This window comes from Anolis carolinensis, unplaced genomic scaffold (assembly GCF_035594765.1).
Source record: "Anolis carolinensis isolate JA03-04 unplaced genomic scaffold, rAnoCar3.1.pri scaffold_8, whole genome shotgun sequence".
Taxonomy (NCBI): domain Eukaryota; kingdom Metazoa; phylum Chordata; class Lepidosauria; order Squamata; family Dactyloidae; genus Anolis; species Anolis carolinensis.
In genome coordinates, this window is record NW_026943819.1 from 3,277,723 (window position 1) to 3,292,755 (window position 15,033).

Here is a 15,033-nt window from a genome sequence, read left to right on the forward strand (position 1 = left end):
TCACCCGAGTATAAGCCGAGGGGGGCTTTTTCAGTCTTAAAAAAAGGGCTGACAAACTAGGCTTATACTCGAGCATATACAGTATTACATCCTCCATATATACGCATATTTTTATAGTATCCATAACCCCATTGACAGTGGAGGGATCAAACTCAAACAGAGCTTGAAGCTGCTGATTTCAGAGCAAAAGATCCATATGAAGGAAGTCTGCTTACGCCTTGAGCCTTCGGTAATGATGACATTTAGTGTGACCTTTGAAAACAGGGAGGAATTGCGGTTTCCTTTAATGCTGCAACTAATGATCATAATCACTTTCCAATAATGTTTTGACTCCCGGCAGTTGGAGAAGGAGAGACTCGGGCAGGTTATCCTCATTTCAACAACGTTTCATCGACTCCAAATGTCATCCGGTTTGCTGGTAGAAAGAGAGACCACATAAAACTTTTCTTCAAGTTTCCCGGAATGTCTTTTTCATTCAAGCGGCCACATACTTGCCCTCTCTTTGCAATTCTCCCGTCAACAGCTTGGAGATAAAGGACCGGGAGCAAAGATGTCCATCAATGGCCTGACCTCTCTGGCAGGAACAATGGCTCTATTCATTGGGAAAGGTGACGGAATACGAAGGGACCAAACGTGTCCGAAAAGCAAAGACGAACCTGCGGCATATTTAACGATAGGTCTCCTCCATTCTGCCCTTCCTTTAGTCCTTGGTTGCCGCTTGCTGGAGTTATGGGCTGAAGAAAACAACATCTTCGTGCCTGAAACGTATTCCCAAGAATGGTAAGACGGTGCTAATTTTCTAGGAGAGGGATGGATGGAAATACCAAGCATTTTTCCTGCAGGCCACAAAGTTGTGGACTATTTGGAAATAATTCAACTGGTTGCTGCAAATAATAAGATGTAATGTCTAATCTTAGGAAGATCACAGCTCATGCTTTGCCCACCTTTTTGGCATTGATTTATTGAAAAGGATTTATTGAAAATCCTTTTCAAGGAAGGAGCAAGTTCTTCCCCTGTTGATGTTTGGTGCCATCAAGTCAACTTCGGTTGAACGTTCAAGCTGTGAACAAAAAGGGTGCATCTACACTGCAGAATTAATGCAGTTTGACACCACTTCAAGTGCGGGAGCTGAATGGCATGAAATCCTGGGAAGTGTGGTTTGGTGCACTCTTGGGCGGCGAAAGCTAATAGCCTTGTGAAACTGCAACTCCTGTGATTTCTTAGCAGCCAGCCATTATACCGTATATACTCGAGTATAAGCCGACTCGAATATAAGCCCAGGCACCTAATTTTACCACAAATAAACTGGGAAAACATTGACTCCAGTATAAGCCGAGGGTGGTAAATTTCAGAAATAAAAATAGATACCAATAAAATTACATTAATTGAGGCCTCATTACATTAAATGTTTTTGAATATTTACATAAAGTTCAAATTTAAGATAAGATTGTCCAACTCTGATCCAATCATGATTCTCATCTTCTTCAATGTAAATGTGCTTATGTATCCTTTTAATAATAATAGAGTAAAATAATACATGTAATAATAAATAGAGTAAAATAAATATAATACAGTAGAGTCTCACTTATCCAACATAAACGGGCCAGCAGAACGTTGGATAAGCGAATATGTTGGATAATAAGGAGGGATTAAGGAAAAGCCTATTACACATCAAATTAGGATATGATTTTACAAATGAAGCACCAAAACATCATGTTATACAACAAATTTGACAGAAAAAGTAGTTCAATAGGCAGTAATGCTACGTAGTAATTACTGTATTTACGAATTTAGCACCAAAAATATCACAATGTATTGAAAACATTGACTACAAAAATGGCTTGGATAATCCAGAACGTTGGATAAGTGAGACTCTACTGTAATAATAGAGTAAAATAATAAATGTAATAATAATAAGATCAGAGTGAAATAATAAATGTATTAATAATAATAATAATAATAATAATAATAATAATAATAATAATAATAATAAAGTAGAATAAATGTAATACAGTAGAGTCTCACTTATCCAACACTCGCTTATCCAACGTTCTGGATTATCCAACGCATTTTTGTAGTCAATGTTTTCAATACATCATGATATTTTGGTGCTAAATTCGTAAATACAGTAATTACTACATAGCATTACTGCATATTGAACTACTTTTTCTGTCAAATTTATTGTTAGACATGATGTTCTGGTGCTTAATTTGTAAAATCATGACCTAATTTGATGTTTAAGAGGCTTCTCCTTAATCTCTCCTTATTATCCAACATATTCGCTTATCCAACGTTCTGCCAGCCAGTTTATGTTGGATAAGTGAGACTCTACTGTAGTAACAACAATAATAGAGAAAAATAATAAATGTAATAATACCAATAATAATAGAGGAAAGTAATAAATGTAACATATATTCTAGAGTATAAGCTGACCCAAATACAAGCCAACCAGGACCCTCACCCGAGTATAAGTCGAGGGGGGCTTTTTCCGTCTTAAACAAAGGGCTGAAAAACTAGGCTTATACTCGAGTATATACAGTAATTAAAGTGCACTGTGATTTTACACACTTTTGTGAATTCATACAAGTTTGTCTCATAGGTTCAAAGCCCTGGTTCTGCTGAAATGAAGCGGGGAGAGAAAGCAGAAGTTCCCGCGGGATGCGGTAAGTAGTTTGACAGGATCATGTCCAGATTTCGGGAAAATTAGTTCACACTGAACTTTTATTTCTGCGGACTGCATTACGTTTTGTAACATCTAGGAACTGCTTCTTTCCTTATGTCTCCCAATTCTTTTTTCTCTCTCGTGTCACCCAAAAATGACGCCCAGAACACTTAACAAATACATTTAGCATTTGTATTCTACGCGTATGTGCAAATATAGATACAGTAGTCTCACTTATCCAAGCTAAACGGGCCGGCAGAAGCTTGGATAAGCGAATATGTTGGATAATAAGGAGAGATTAAGGAAAAGCCTATTAAACATCCAATTAGGTTATGATTTTACTAATTAAGCACCAAAACATCAGGTTATACAACAAATTTGACAGAAAAAGTAGTTCAATACGCAGTAATGCTATGTTGTAATTACTGTATTTATGAATTTAGCACCAAAATATTATGATATATTGAAAAAATTGATTGCAAAAATGGCTTGGATAATCCAGAAACTTGGATAAGCAAGTCTTGGATAAGTGAGACTCTAATGTATATGCATCTTGTTAACCTTCTCCTTCTTCTTCTTCGACGTGCAAGTCTCTGTTCAGAAGTAGCCTTTTTGAGTTTCAGATGCAGTTCTTTTCCAAATATGATGTAAAAGTTGGGGAAATATATGGCTTTTTAGCAATGCGGGGGGGGGGGGGGGGAGGAGGAGGATGGAGGCACAAAATGCGCAATTTCTTCCTTTGTTATTTTCCCTTCCTATCATTCAATTTTTCTCTAGCATTGAGCATCTCCTGCCATTTCTCTTCCAGCATTTACTTGCACCGTCCAGAGGTGCCTGGTGTTCCTTGGGATCTTCATTTTGCTGACCGGAACAGGGATCGGGATCTGGTTTTGGGGTGAGTCGGCTCCCCTCCACCCTCAATCACGTTTCTTCACTTTTTCATAAGAGACTCACCTTTTCTCATTTTTTTTCCATTTAGTAAAATCTCTGCCAAGTCCCTTCCACCTTCAGCCCTTCCAGGACTCAGCAGCTGTTCTCGCAAGATGCACAAATGTTACAACGGAAATGGAACGAGACCCAAATAACCCTTTTGGAAATGCCGGTGGAAAGAAAGGTTTGGAATCATCCTCCTCCCTTCCTCCTTCTTCTTCCTTTCCCTCTTCCTCTTCCTTTCTCCTTCCTTTCTCTTCCCCTTCCTCCATTTTTCCTCTTCCTGCCCTTCCTTCCTTCCTTCCTTCCTTCCTTCCTTCCTTCCTTCCTTCCTTCCTTCCTTATTTATTTATTTACAGTATTTATATTCCACCTTTTCTCACCCCGAAGGGAACTCAGGGCGGATCACATTGCACATATAAGACAAACATTCATTGCCAACAGACAAACAACATACATTAGACAGACTCAGAGGCATTTTTAACATTTTTCCAGCTTCACGATTCCGGCCACAGGGGGAGCTGTTGCTTCACCGTCCAGTAGTGGCTGTACTTCCTCATTCCTTTCCTCGTGTTTTGCTGGCAGTTTTATGGTGTTGAAAATTAGCCTCCCGCATAAAGCGTCCCTAAATTTCCCTAATTGACAGATGCAACTGTCTTTCGGGGCTGCATAGGTCAACAGCAAGCCGGGGCTATTAATGGTCGGAGGCTTAACCCGACCTGGGCTTCGAACTCATGACCTCTCAGTCAGTAGTGATTTATAGCAGCTGGTTACTAGCCAGCCGCGCTACAGCCCGGCCTCCTTCCTTCCTTCCTTCCTTCCTTCCTTCCTTCCTTCCTTCCTTCCTTCCTTCCCTTTCTTCTCTTCCTTCCTTCCTTCCTTCCTTCTTCTTTTTCTTTCTTTCTTCTCTCCCTCCTTCCTTCCTTTTTTCTTTCACTCCTTCCTTCCTTCCTTCCTTCCTTCCTTCCTTCCTTCCTTCCTTCCTCCCTCCCTCCCTCCCTCCCTCCCTCCCTCCCTCCCTCCCTCCCTCCGTCCCCTCCTTCCTTTCTTCTCCTCTCCTACTTCCCTTTCTTCCCCTCATCAATGTAAACGTTATTTGTTTTATGTTAGTATATTTCAGAATAAACCGAAGCAACTTCCTGCTGGAGGGCCAAGTGGAGGGTCTACCCAACCGGCTTCTTCTGTGCCATGAAAACTGGGACCTCTCCTTGGGGATCCTCATCTGCCGACAACTGGGACACTTGCAGTGAGCAAACCTGGCTTTCCTTCCTTCGCCTTCTCCTGGAATCTTCAACCCTTGGATCTCAAGTGGTGGCTGATACTCTTTCCTTCCCTGTCCCTTGCTGCAGACTCACCCACCACAAAGGGGTCAACCTCACAGACGTGAAGGTGGGCATCACCCAAGAGTTTCTGCAAGTTTCGCCCAACTGGAAGGAGAACGCCAAAGAGAGATGGCAGATCAGGTGAGTCAATGGGCAGGTAGGCTTTTGGATCATCAGGTGGAAGGTGAGTCCTCTTTTGGGGTTCCATCTGAACCCTTAAATCTGTGGGGTTCTTTTGTTCCTGCAGCTTTAGGATTATCTTTATAAACAGCTTGGAACATGGCTGGTCAACTATGTTGTGGCCAAAGGGACATCCTCGACCCTGGACCTCATTTAGTTTGAACCCAATTTTGTTTGAACTTGATATGAGATTGATTTTTAGCCTAGGTTTTTCAAGGAGGGTCCACATTTATTTATTTATTATTTATTTACAGTATTTATATTCCGCCCTTCTTTCTCACCCCGAAGGGGACTCAGGGCGGATCACATTGGACACATATAAGGCAAACATTCAATGCCATATAACATAGAACAGAGACAGAGACAGACACAGAGGCAATTTAAACCTTCTCCGGCTTCCAGCTTCCTGAGGGTATGCTTGATTCCGGCCACAGGGGGAGCAACTGCTTCATCATCCACTGCGACGGCACTTCCTCATTCCAACGGCGGCTGGGTGATTTTTATGGTGTTGTAAATTATCCTCCCCACATATAAGTGGTACCTAAATTTCCTACTTGATAGATGCAACTATCTTTCAGGTTGCTTTGGTCAGCAACGAGCAGGGGCTATATTTTATTTTTAATTGTCCGGTGCTCACCCCGACACGGGCTGGCCTCAAACTCATGACCTCTTGGTCAGAGTGAGTTATTGCAGCTGGCTACTAACCAGCTTGCGCCACAGCCCGGCCCCATAAATAGCAAGTACACATTTGTAGTGGATCTGGGGGTCATTTGGATGATTTTGGGAGGTGTTTCTCCACCCTATACTTGCATGATCAACACTGGACTTCCATGGCTGAGCTGGGATTTGAACCCTGCTCTCCAGAGTCTTAGTCCAATACTCAGTTCTTTCTTAACTTTTATGAACAAATGCTTTAGCTTAAATTTTATTTCGTCTTCGATCTTGTGTAAAACGCAGCGAGTTAAGGGCTCTACGGCACTGAATGAAGCCCTTGGGAATGACTGTATTGAAGGAAATTGTCATTAGAAGTTAAAAGAACGATGAACTGATTTTTAAGCTTTGCGGGTATTGGAATATTGCTCATAGCTTCAGGCCTGACTGTTATTATTCTCTGGGCATCGTGGCCTCTAACTGCTGTTTTTATTATTATTTTTCAGAAGCAGATGCTCATCAGGTCGGATCGTGGCCCTTAAATGTTCTGGTAAGTCCTCATCTGAAGCTGATCGTGAAATTGCCCCTAATTCCCCCAAAGAAAGATTGTCCCAATCAGGTTAGAAAGAAGGTAATACTCTCTCAATAAAAATTGGGATACTGTATATACTCGAGTATAAGCCTAGTTTTTCAGCCGTTGTTTTAAGACTGAGAAAGCCCCCCTCGGCTTATACTCGGGTGAGGGTCCTGGTTGGCTTATATTTGGGTCATCTTATACTTGAGAATATATGGTACATTTATTACTTTTCTCTATTATTATTGGTATTATTACATTTATTATTTTTCTCTATTATTGTTGCAACTATTACATTTATTTTACTCTATTTTTATTATTATTAATACATTTATTATTTCACTCTGCTCTTATTATTATTGCATTTATTATTTTACGCTATTTATTATTACATATATTATTTTTCCTGTATTACTATTATTACTATTATTATTATTATTATTATTATTATTATTATTATTATTATTATTATTATTATTATTACATGGAGCCTCTGGTGGCCTAGGGGATAAAAGCCTCGTGACTTGAAGGTTGGGTTGCTGACCTGAAGGCTGCCAGGTTCGAATCCAACCCTTGGAGAGCGTGGATGAGCTCCCTCTGTCAGCTCCAGCTCCATGCGGGGACATGAGAGAAACCTCCCACAAGGATGGTAAAACATCAAAACATCGGGGCATCCCCTGGGCAACGTCCTTGCAGACGGCCAATTCTCTCACTCCAGAAGCAACTCAAGTTGCTCCTGACATGAAAAAAAATTATTACATGTATTATTTTACTCTATTATTATTAAAATGATACATAAGCACATTTACATTGAAGAAGATGAGAATAAGGATTTGATCAGAGTTGGACAGTGTTATCTTAAATTTGAGCTTTATGTAAATATTCAAAAACATTTAACCTACTGATGCCTCAATTAATGTAATTTTATTGGTATCTATTTTAATTTCTGAAATTTACCGCCCTCGGCTTATACTAGAGTCAATGTTTTCCCAGTTTTTTTGTGGTAAAATTAGGTGCCTCGTCTTATATTTCGGTCGGCTTATACTCGAGTATATATGGTGATCACATTTTCGTAGAAGATTAATTGGGAATGTCCTGTTTAGCTCTGGAAAGTTAAGTTCTGGTGGAACGAGAGTCCAATTCGTAGTCAAATTTTTAGTCTTGATGCAACAAGCACCAAAAAAAGTGCTTCCTAATCCAATGCGATGTGGAGAAGACCTTGGGATGGGACACTCAGATTCTCTCCTTGGAACATCTCAAGAGCTGGGATCTCTCATCGCCTTGAAGTTTCTTGAGGACCAAGTCTTCCTTCTCTCTTCCTTGCAGAGTGTGGCATGAGGACAACAGGGACAACTGGAAGGAAGGATCTCCCCTTGGGCCACCAGCCATGGCAGGTTGGCCTCCATCTCAATGGCAAGCGGGTCTGCGGAGGGGCTTTGCTGTCTCGCCAATGGATCGTCAGTGCCGCCCATTGCATGGACAGGTAGCCTGAGCTCTAATGGCACAAAAGGTGTTAGATCCTCAGCTCTGGACCAGTATGAGCCCAACAGACCATGCTTGTCTTACTAATGGAAAGAAGGTGCTAAATGTCATTTGCTTGAAGCAGAACTGAAGCAAGTTTGCCAAAAAGCATATAAATGGTAGTGGTGGGACAAAGTAGGGTTTGGCCAACTGGTAGATCTTGAGGTGCTCTGAAGTCCAGCAAAGTTTTCCTGGTAAATGTTTTCAAACTGATGTTGTGAACTGCTTTGCGTGTTGATCAAGAGATAAAAGCAGGAGGAGAAGTAGTAGAAGAAGTAGAAGTTGAAGCTTCATAGGTAAAGGTCAAGGATCCCCCGATGGCATAGTGGACTAAAGCCTCGTGACTTGAAGGTTGGGTTGCTGACCTGAAAGCTGCCAGGTTTGAATCCCACCCAGGAAGAGTGCAGATGAGCTCCCTCTATCAGCTCCAGCTCCATGCGGGGACATGAGAGAAGCCTCCCACAAGGATGGTAAAAAAAAATCAAAACATCCAGGCGTCCCCTGGGCAACGTCCTTACAGACGGCCAATTCTCTCACTCTAGAAGCAACTCAAGTTGCTCCTGACATGAAAAAAACCCCAAAAACCTTTACCTATCATTACAGGAAAGGACATTCCACCTGTACATTAGGAAGAACATCCTGACCATAATGTTGTGTTTTCTTCGAGTCTTCCACTGGAAAAAGCACCAAGTCACACGCTGGTAAATTCCAAAAGATTTATTGTACCGAATACCAGAACCTTCTCTTTGGCTCATTTATATAGGGGCTCTCGCATACCAGAGGATAATTGAGGTTTTATGGCTGGCCAGTTTTATGACTGGCATCTGTTCTTCGTCAGCTGATCGGAGATGTCAAAGATTGGAGATCAGGACACATAAGAGCTGTTCAACAGTGGAACTCTGCCTTATTTATGTGCTAGACCATTGCACTGTTCTACTGTCTATTCTACATTTGCATCCAATCAGAAGTACCTCCACATATTTCAGGTCTAACTTTTGCACACTTGATTAATGTGGTCTCTCTTGAAATCTCTAGGTTCTGGCTCAACTTCTGGCACAACTGAATCCACAAGGAAGCAAAGAAAAAGCCACTGTAACATCACCGCTTTTGTTTTGTTCCTTCCATTGTAGTCCTCCTAACTTTTCCAACTGGGTGGCCTTGGTAGGACTTGGTGTCCCTACCAGAAGCAAAGAAGAGGCGGGACAAGCGGTGGGCAAAATAATACTCCACCCCAGCTACAACCCTGTGAACCGTGACTACGACCTCGCCATGCTGAAGCTCAAAGAGCCACTGAGTCTCTCAGGTGGGTTTGGGCCAACCTTCGAAGCCTCTCATGGGGAAAGACTTAACATGGTTTAGATGATGGTAGAAGATGTTCCAGAGAGGAATCTCCCATGCGGATGGGATGGTTTGAATGCATGCCATACCAGGATGTGTCATAGCTCAAGGTGGGAAAACGAAAGGAGCTCTCACACCAAGAGTTGATATCTTCCCAGGTGCCATCCAGGCTGTTTGTCTGCCTCCCTACCATCAGAACACCTCCAATGACAGCGCCTGTTGGATCTCAGGCCAGGTCTATCCAAGACAAGAGAACTGTAAGTCACAGGGGAAGAATCAGAAATAGGGAGGGCTCCCAGACTGTGAGGGTTGGCTTTACTGGAAAAAGGCAGAATTGGGCTGGGCTTTAGCACAGCTGGTAAATCACCAGCAATAATAAGATTTAACAACCGAAAGGTGGCCAATTTAAAGCCCGGTCGGGGTGAGCACCCAACCATCAAGCCCAGCTCACTGTTTACCTAAGCAATTCGAAAACTTAAATTAAATTAGGTACTACTAATTAGCGAGGGAGGTATTTTTCGACACCATAAAGAACAAGACCAGAAATGCGATGACCAAAAGGAAGGTGGAAGGAGGAAGTCCTGATGGCTCTTCGTCATAGAGCAACAGCACCCCCGTGACTGAATTCGAACTCAATCTCCAAGGAATCGAAACCGGACTTTGAGACAACACACCTCCTTTCTGTTTGTTCTGTCTGTCCAAATGGCATTGAATGTTTGCCATGTATGTGTACTGTGATCCGCCCTGAGTCCCCTTGGAGAGATAGGGTGAAATATAAACAAAAAGTTATTGTTATTATTATTATTATTATTATTAAAAGATTTGTAGGAGTTGTAGTCAGCGAGGTGACCTTTTCCAGTAATGCATTTAGATATGTCTAGAAATGGAATTTTTTTAAAGGAGTTTTTTTTAGTAATTCGAGATCCGCAAAGAGAATGCTAGATGCATAGTGCCTGGTTGTCAATACTGATAAATGGAAACTGCACAAGTCTTTAATAAATAAGTATCGTAGATATACACCCGAGTCTCTTGACTTGGGGAAACCCAAGTGCCTCCATCCCATGCCTTTGTATCACTATTTCTTTTCCAGCCACGGTTCCCATTGCTGAGGTGAGGGCAGAAATGCCGGTGGTCCTACAAAGCCGCAAGGACTGCAACGGCTCCTGCGGAGAGGCGGGAGAAATCACCCCACGGATGCTGTGCGCCCATTATTTGGATGGCACCATCGGGGCTTGCAAGGTAGTACCCGGGAATAAGATCATGGTATTTGCAAATGTGCAGGTGTTTCGCAGAAAATTGAGGACTCTATTGCGAAGGGGCTCTTGAGGTCATCCAGTCAGGCCCAAGCCCAGTCTCTGGGTCATTCTAGCTCTGGAGTTATTCCAGAAACCATGTACATAGTAGTAGGAATCACACTTTTGCAGGGGTGCGACCCAATGCTCCAAACCACTAAGCAGCTCTGGTTCTCTAAGTCACCTTCCTAAAAAGCAGGATTGTAAGAGCCATTGCAATTAATGTGGCATCATAGTGCCATCTCTGGAAGGGTCCCTGGACATCAATGTGCTTTTTGTGTCTTGTTTCGCAGGGAGAAAGTGGCGGCGCACTGGTTTGCCAGCATGAGTGCACGCAGCATTTAGTGGGCATCAGAATCCAGGACGATGGGTGCAAACGGCCAAATGGGCCTGGACTTTATACGAAAGTGGCTTCACTTCTGGACTGGATCCATCACGTCATGGAAGAAGATGAGGCATAACCAAGCTGGTAAGAGAGATGCCTTCAAGTTCTGAATAGATACCGTATATACTCGAGTATAAGCTGACCCGAATATAAGCCGAGGCACCCAATTTTACCACAAAAAACTGGGATAACTTATTGACTTGAGTAAAAGCCGAGGATGGGAAATGCAGCAGCTATGGGTAAATTTCAAAATAAAAATAGATACCAATAAAATTTCATTAATCGAGGCATTGGTAGGTTAAATGTTTTTGAATATTTACCATATTTCAAAGAAAAACAGTAAACTAGCTCTGTAAGTGGAAAAGTAGGGGCAACAAAAACAATATGGTATCAACAATAACATAACAATAATAATAATAATAATAATAATAACTTCATTTGGATCCCACCCTATCTCTCCATGAGGACTTAGACTGGCTTCCAACATAGTAACAGGCAAACATTCAATGCTCATATAAACAATGCAGAGCTAGATATAGATCTATAATTATAGATACTAATTTCACTAAGTTTGCAAATCCTCTCTCTATATATGTGCATTTCCCTCCTGCAATATTTGCAAGTTCCATTTATCCATGTTTACATCTATCTAGACATCTCTCTGTGTGTGCATATTTAAAAGGCAAATCCCTGTGTGTGTTTGCAAATCCCTGTGTGTGTGTGTGTGTGCATTTCCCCTACAATATTTGCAAGCCCTCTATATATATATATATATATATATATATATATATATATATATTCATATCTATCTAGACATGTCTATATATATTTGTGTGTTCATTTTCCCCCTGTAATAACATATGAGGGGGAAATTCATATATAAAATTATTGTATATAGATAGATACAAATATAAAGGTACATAGAGATGGCAAAAGCTTGCAAGGGGTTAATGCCTATATATCTGTAGGAGAGTTTAACAAATATTTCAGGGGAAAATGCTTTCATAAGATTAATGAATATATATTTTGCTTCTTCCTGACTTGCAAGGGCTTCTTTCTCTTTTCAAAATATTCCCTTGATTAAGAGCGAGGGAGGCTTTGCAAAAGAAAACACACTGATAAGGGAGGAGAAGAGAGAAATAGATCACATATTGCAAGCAATAGCCTGCAGGCTCCTCTGCCGGCTTGACCTTGACCCGATTATAAGCCAGGGGAGGCTTTTTCAGCTCATAAAAAGGGCTGAAAACTTGGCTTATCTTCGAGTATGTACGGTAACCACAGACAATAATAATAATAATTATTATTATAATAATATTTATTTATTGTTATCCCTCTTTTCTCCCACAAATGGCACTCAAAAAAGGCCAGATTCCAAAGAAGTCCTGCAAGGAACAACAACAACAGAAGAGGGAATGGGTTTGAGGAATGTTTTCTATCGCTTTATTCCCCTTCCCACTTATGCGGATATTGCTTTTTAAAACGGTGCATGTCTCTAAATAAAGCCAGGACGGTATGCAATAAATGTCCGTCTGAGACTGTGTCACTAATGCATAGAAAATAACAGCTTGAGGGTGTAACACAAGTCAGATTGTTGCAACAGAAGAAAATATTTTACAGTAATGACTATCCCTTATTGATTCATCTAACCGTCTTCCCATCTTCGGCCAACATTTTTAGGTTTCAACCACTGAAAGCAAAGTCATTTTTTTAATGCCAAAGGGAGGAAAATGAAAAAAAGAGGAGTTGCGCTTCCATGTTGCTCCCCAATGAAGATGAAGAAAGAGAGAGAGTAGCGGATTTACTGGCATTTTGGCACTTTTGAGAGCCTCTGAAGGCCCCTGAGATTTCCTTCGCCCTGAGTCTCGTGTGCTTTAATAGAAGCCGCTTGCGAAAGAAAGAGACGCGGATAAAGGCCTCTCTTTTTTGGAATCAGCTGCACAGATGCTGTTCCTCATGGATTTCCAAAGCCAATTGTGGATGTGGACTCGCTCGATCCTAAAGCCAGGGGTTTAGCATCGAGCGAGTCCACATCCCGCACCAATTCGGGCCATTATGTCTCCAGGTCTCACGAGGACCGATGCCTTAGAGAACCTCTGCACACAAGATCAAGGGATACTTTGGGATCGAGGATTGGCGAGACGGTGAGGTCGGAGGAGTAGGGAAAAGAGACGGGAGAAAGGAAACAAATCTACTTGATCTTCGCCAAGGCAGCTGCCCTCCGCTCCGTGTTCTGGAACAAGGCCCGGATCAGGTTCTTGACTTCGGTCGCTGGGAACGCGGTTGCGAGAGGACCCTTGCCGTCAGCCCACCTGGGAAAGACAGAGAGAAGACGGCGGAGGTGCAGTTAGTTACCAGACCGGGCTGTGGCACAGCAGGTTAGTAGCCAGCTGCAATAAATCACTACTGACCGAGAGGTCATGAGTTCGAAGCCAGCCCGGATCGAAGTTACCTCCCAACTATTAATAGACTAGCTTGCTATTGACCTATGCAACTCGAAAGACAGTTGCATGTATTGAGTACAACAACAACAATTCTTTATTGATTAGTCACTTTTGACCATATCAAAACATGTAAAACATACAATACGTACACACTTACGCATACATACAATAAAACCATGTAAAGATACAAAACATCCCGACCTGCGGCCTAATACCCCGCTCCTAGACAAATACAGAGTAAAAAGGTCAAAATTAGTAATTTCCTAAGGAAAGGTTTGAACAAGGACAGGGGTAAGTAAAACAAGTATCTTGTCCGTAGTAAATTTTAAGTTTGGATTTTGTTAGTGGCAATAATGTATCAGCTCTCAGCTTCCATCTTCTCACGAATGGCCAGCGCTTTTTGTGTAAAAAGGGCCAGTTTTAAAATAGAGTTTTTATCTGAACCCTGTAGAAGGATATGCAATTTCTCCTTATTCTCTAAGTGAATATGATTCGAGTAGAAAAATTAGGTACCGCTTTATGCGGGGAGGCTAATTTAATAATAATAATAATAATAATAATAATAATAATAATAATAACAACAGGGGCCTCGGTAGCGAAGTGGTTAAAGCGCTGAGCTGCTGAACTTGTGGACCGAAAGGTCCCAGGTTCAAATCCCGGGAGTGGAGTGAGTGCCTGCTGTTGCTCCAGCTTCTGCCCACCTAGCAGTTCGAAAACATGCCAATGTGAGTAGATCAATAGGTACTGCTCCGGTGGGAACGTCGCTCTATGCAGTCATGCCAGTGGCCACATGACCTTGGAGGTGTCTACAGACAACGCCGGCTCTTCGGCTTAGAAATGGAGATGAGCACCAACCCCCAGAGTCAGACATGACTGGACTTAACGTCAGGGGAAACCTTTACCTTTTTTAATAATAATAACTTTATTTTCATATTCCGCTCCTATCTCCCCAAAGGGGACTCAGGGCGGCTTTCAGCCCCTAAAAAGAGATTAAAAACTCGGCTTATCTTCGAGTATATACGGTAACCAGGAAAAGTGCAACCGATGCAAAAATGGTCAAGAAACACAATGAAGGGGATCTCCTGCGGCGCTCACCTGTCCACTATCTCTTGGAGGCTGGCCTGCAGCACCAGCATGAGCTCCTTGAAGGTCATCCACCGTGGGACGTAGACGGGGACCTCTTCCTGGAAGGGTCGGTTCTGCTCCTCTTCCGGAAGAGGCACAAACACCCGGGGCCCTTCGTCCACCATGATCTGGCACAAGTCGTGCAGCCGGTCGGCATTCTCTGCAGAGATGTCCTGCCGCGGGATTGAGCAAAAGCATCATGAGTGAGGCCGATCTGTACTTTTGCCTTTCCTTAATCTCTCCTTATTATCCAACATATTCGCTTATCCCACGTTCTGCCGGCCCATTTATGTTATTTATTTACAGCATTTATATTCCGCCCTTCTTTCTCACCCCGAAGGGGACTCAGGGCGGATCACATTACACATATAGGCAAACATTCAATGCCTTTTAACATAGAACAAAGACAAGACAAACATAGGCTCCGAGCGGGGCTCGAACTCATTGACCTCCTGGTCAGAGTGATTCATTGCAGTTAATTGCACTGGCTTGCTCTCCCGCCTGCGCCACAGCCCGGATAAGCGAGACTCTACTGTATTACTATAGTGACTAACAATGAAACCAATATAATACAATGTAAAATGAAAATACGAATGGAATTAAAATACACAA

General features: G+C 42.2%; 2 protein-coding genes across 2 annotated transcripts in view; one reads left to right on the forward strand and one right to left on the reverse strand.

Annotated features, from left to right (window-relative positions):
- The first annotated feature begins 369 nt into the window (after positions 1–369).
- On the forward strand, positions 370–12,377 carry tmprss5 (transmembrane serine protease 5). Its single transcript, XM_062960843.1, has 13 exons — positions 370–780; positions 2,600–2,663; positions 3,471–3,557; positions 3,642–3,776; positions 4,703–4,838; positions 4,942–5,055; positions 6,252–6,295; positions 7,646–7,802; positions 8,971–9,143; positions 9,337–9,435; positions 10,269–10,417; positions 10,764–10,939; positions 12,219–12,377. Exons 1-12 carry the CDS (start codon positions 778–780, stop codon positions 10,929–10,931), a joined length of 1,329 nt encoding a protein of 442 aa, XP_062816913.1. The 5' UTR covers positions 370–777; the 3' UTR covers positions 10,932–10,939; positions 12,219–12,377.
- Positions 12,153–15,033, reverse strand: part of zw10 (zw10 kinetochore protein) — a 28,241-nt gene continuing 25,360 nt past the window's right edge. Inside the window, exons 15-16 of the mRNA XM_008118883.3 lie at positions 14,392–14,594; positions 12,153–13,164 (exon numbers count right to left, since the gene is read on the reverse strand). Of these exons, the coding sequence (XP_008117090.3) occupies positions 13,044–13,164; positions 14,392–14,594 (324 nt within the window). The 3' untranslated portion in view covers positions 12,153–13,043. The remainder of the gene's footprint in view (positions 13,165–14,391; positions 14,595–15,033) is intronic.

Excerpts from the sequence above, each read along its gene's own strand:
- tmprss5 (XM_062960843.1), top strand. Across the intron at positions 9,144-9,336 it reads AGAGCCACTGAGTCTCTCAG|GTGCCATCCAGGCTGTTTGT; the intron begins GTGGGTTTGGGC and ends ATATCTTCCCAG. Across the intron at positions 9,436-10,268 it reads CTATCCAAGACAAGAGAACT|CCACGGTTCCCATTGCTGAG; the intron begins GTAAGTCACAGG and ends TTTCTTTTCCAG.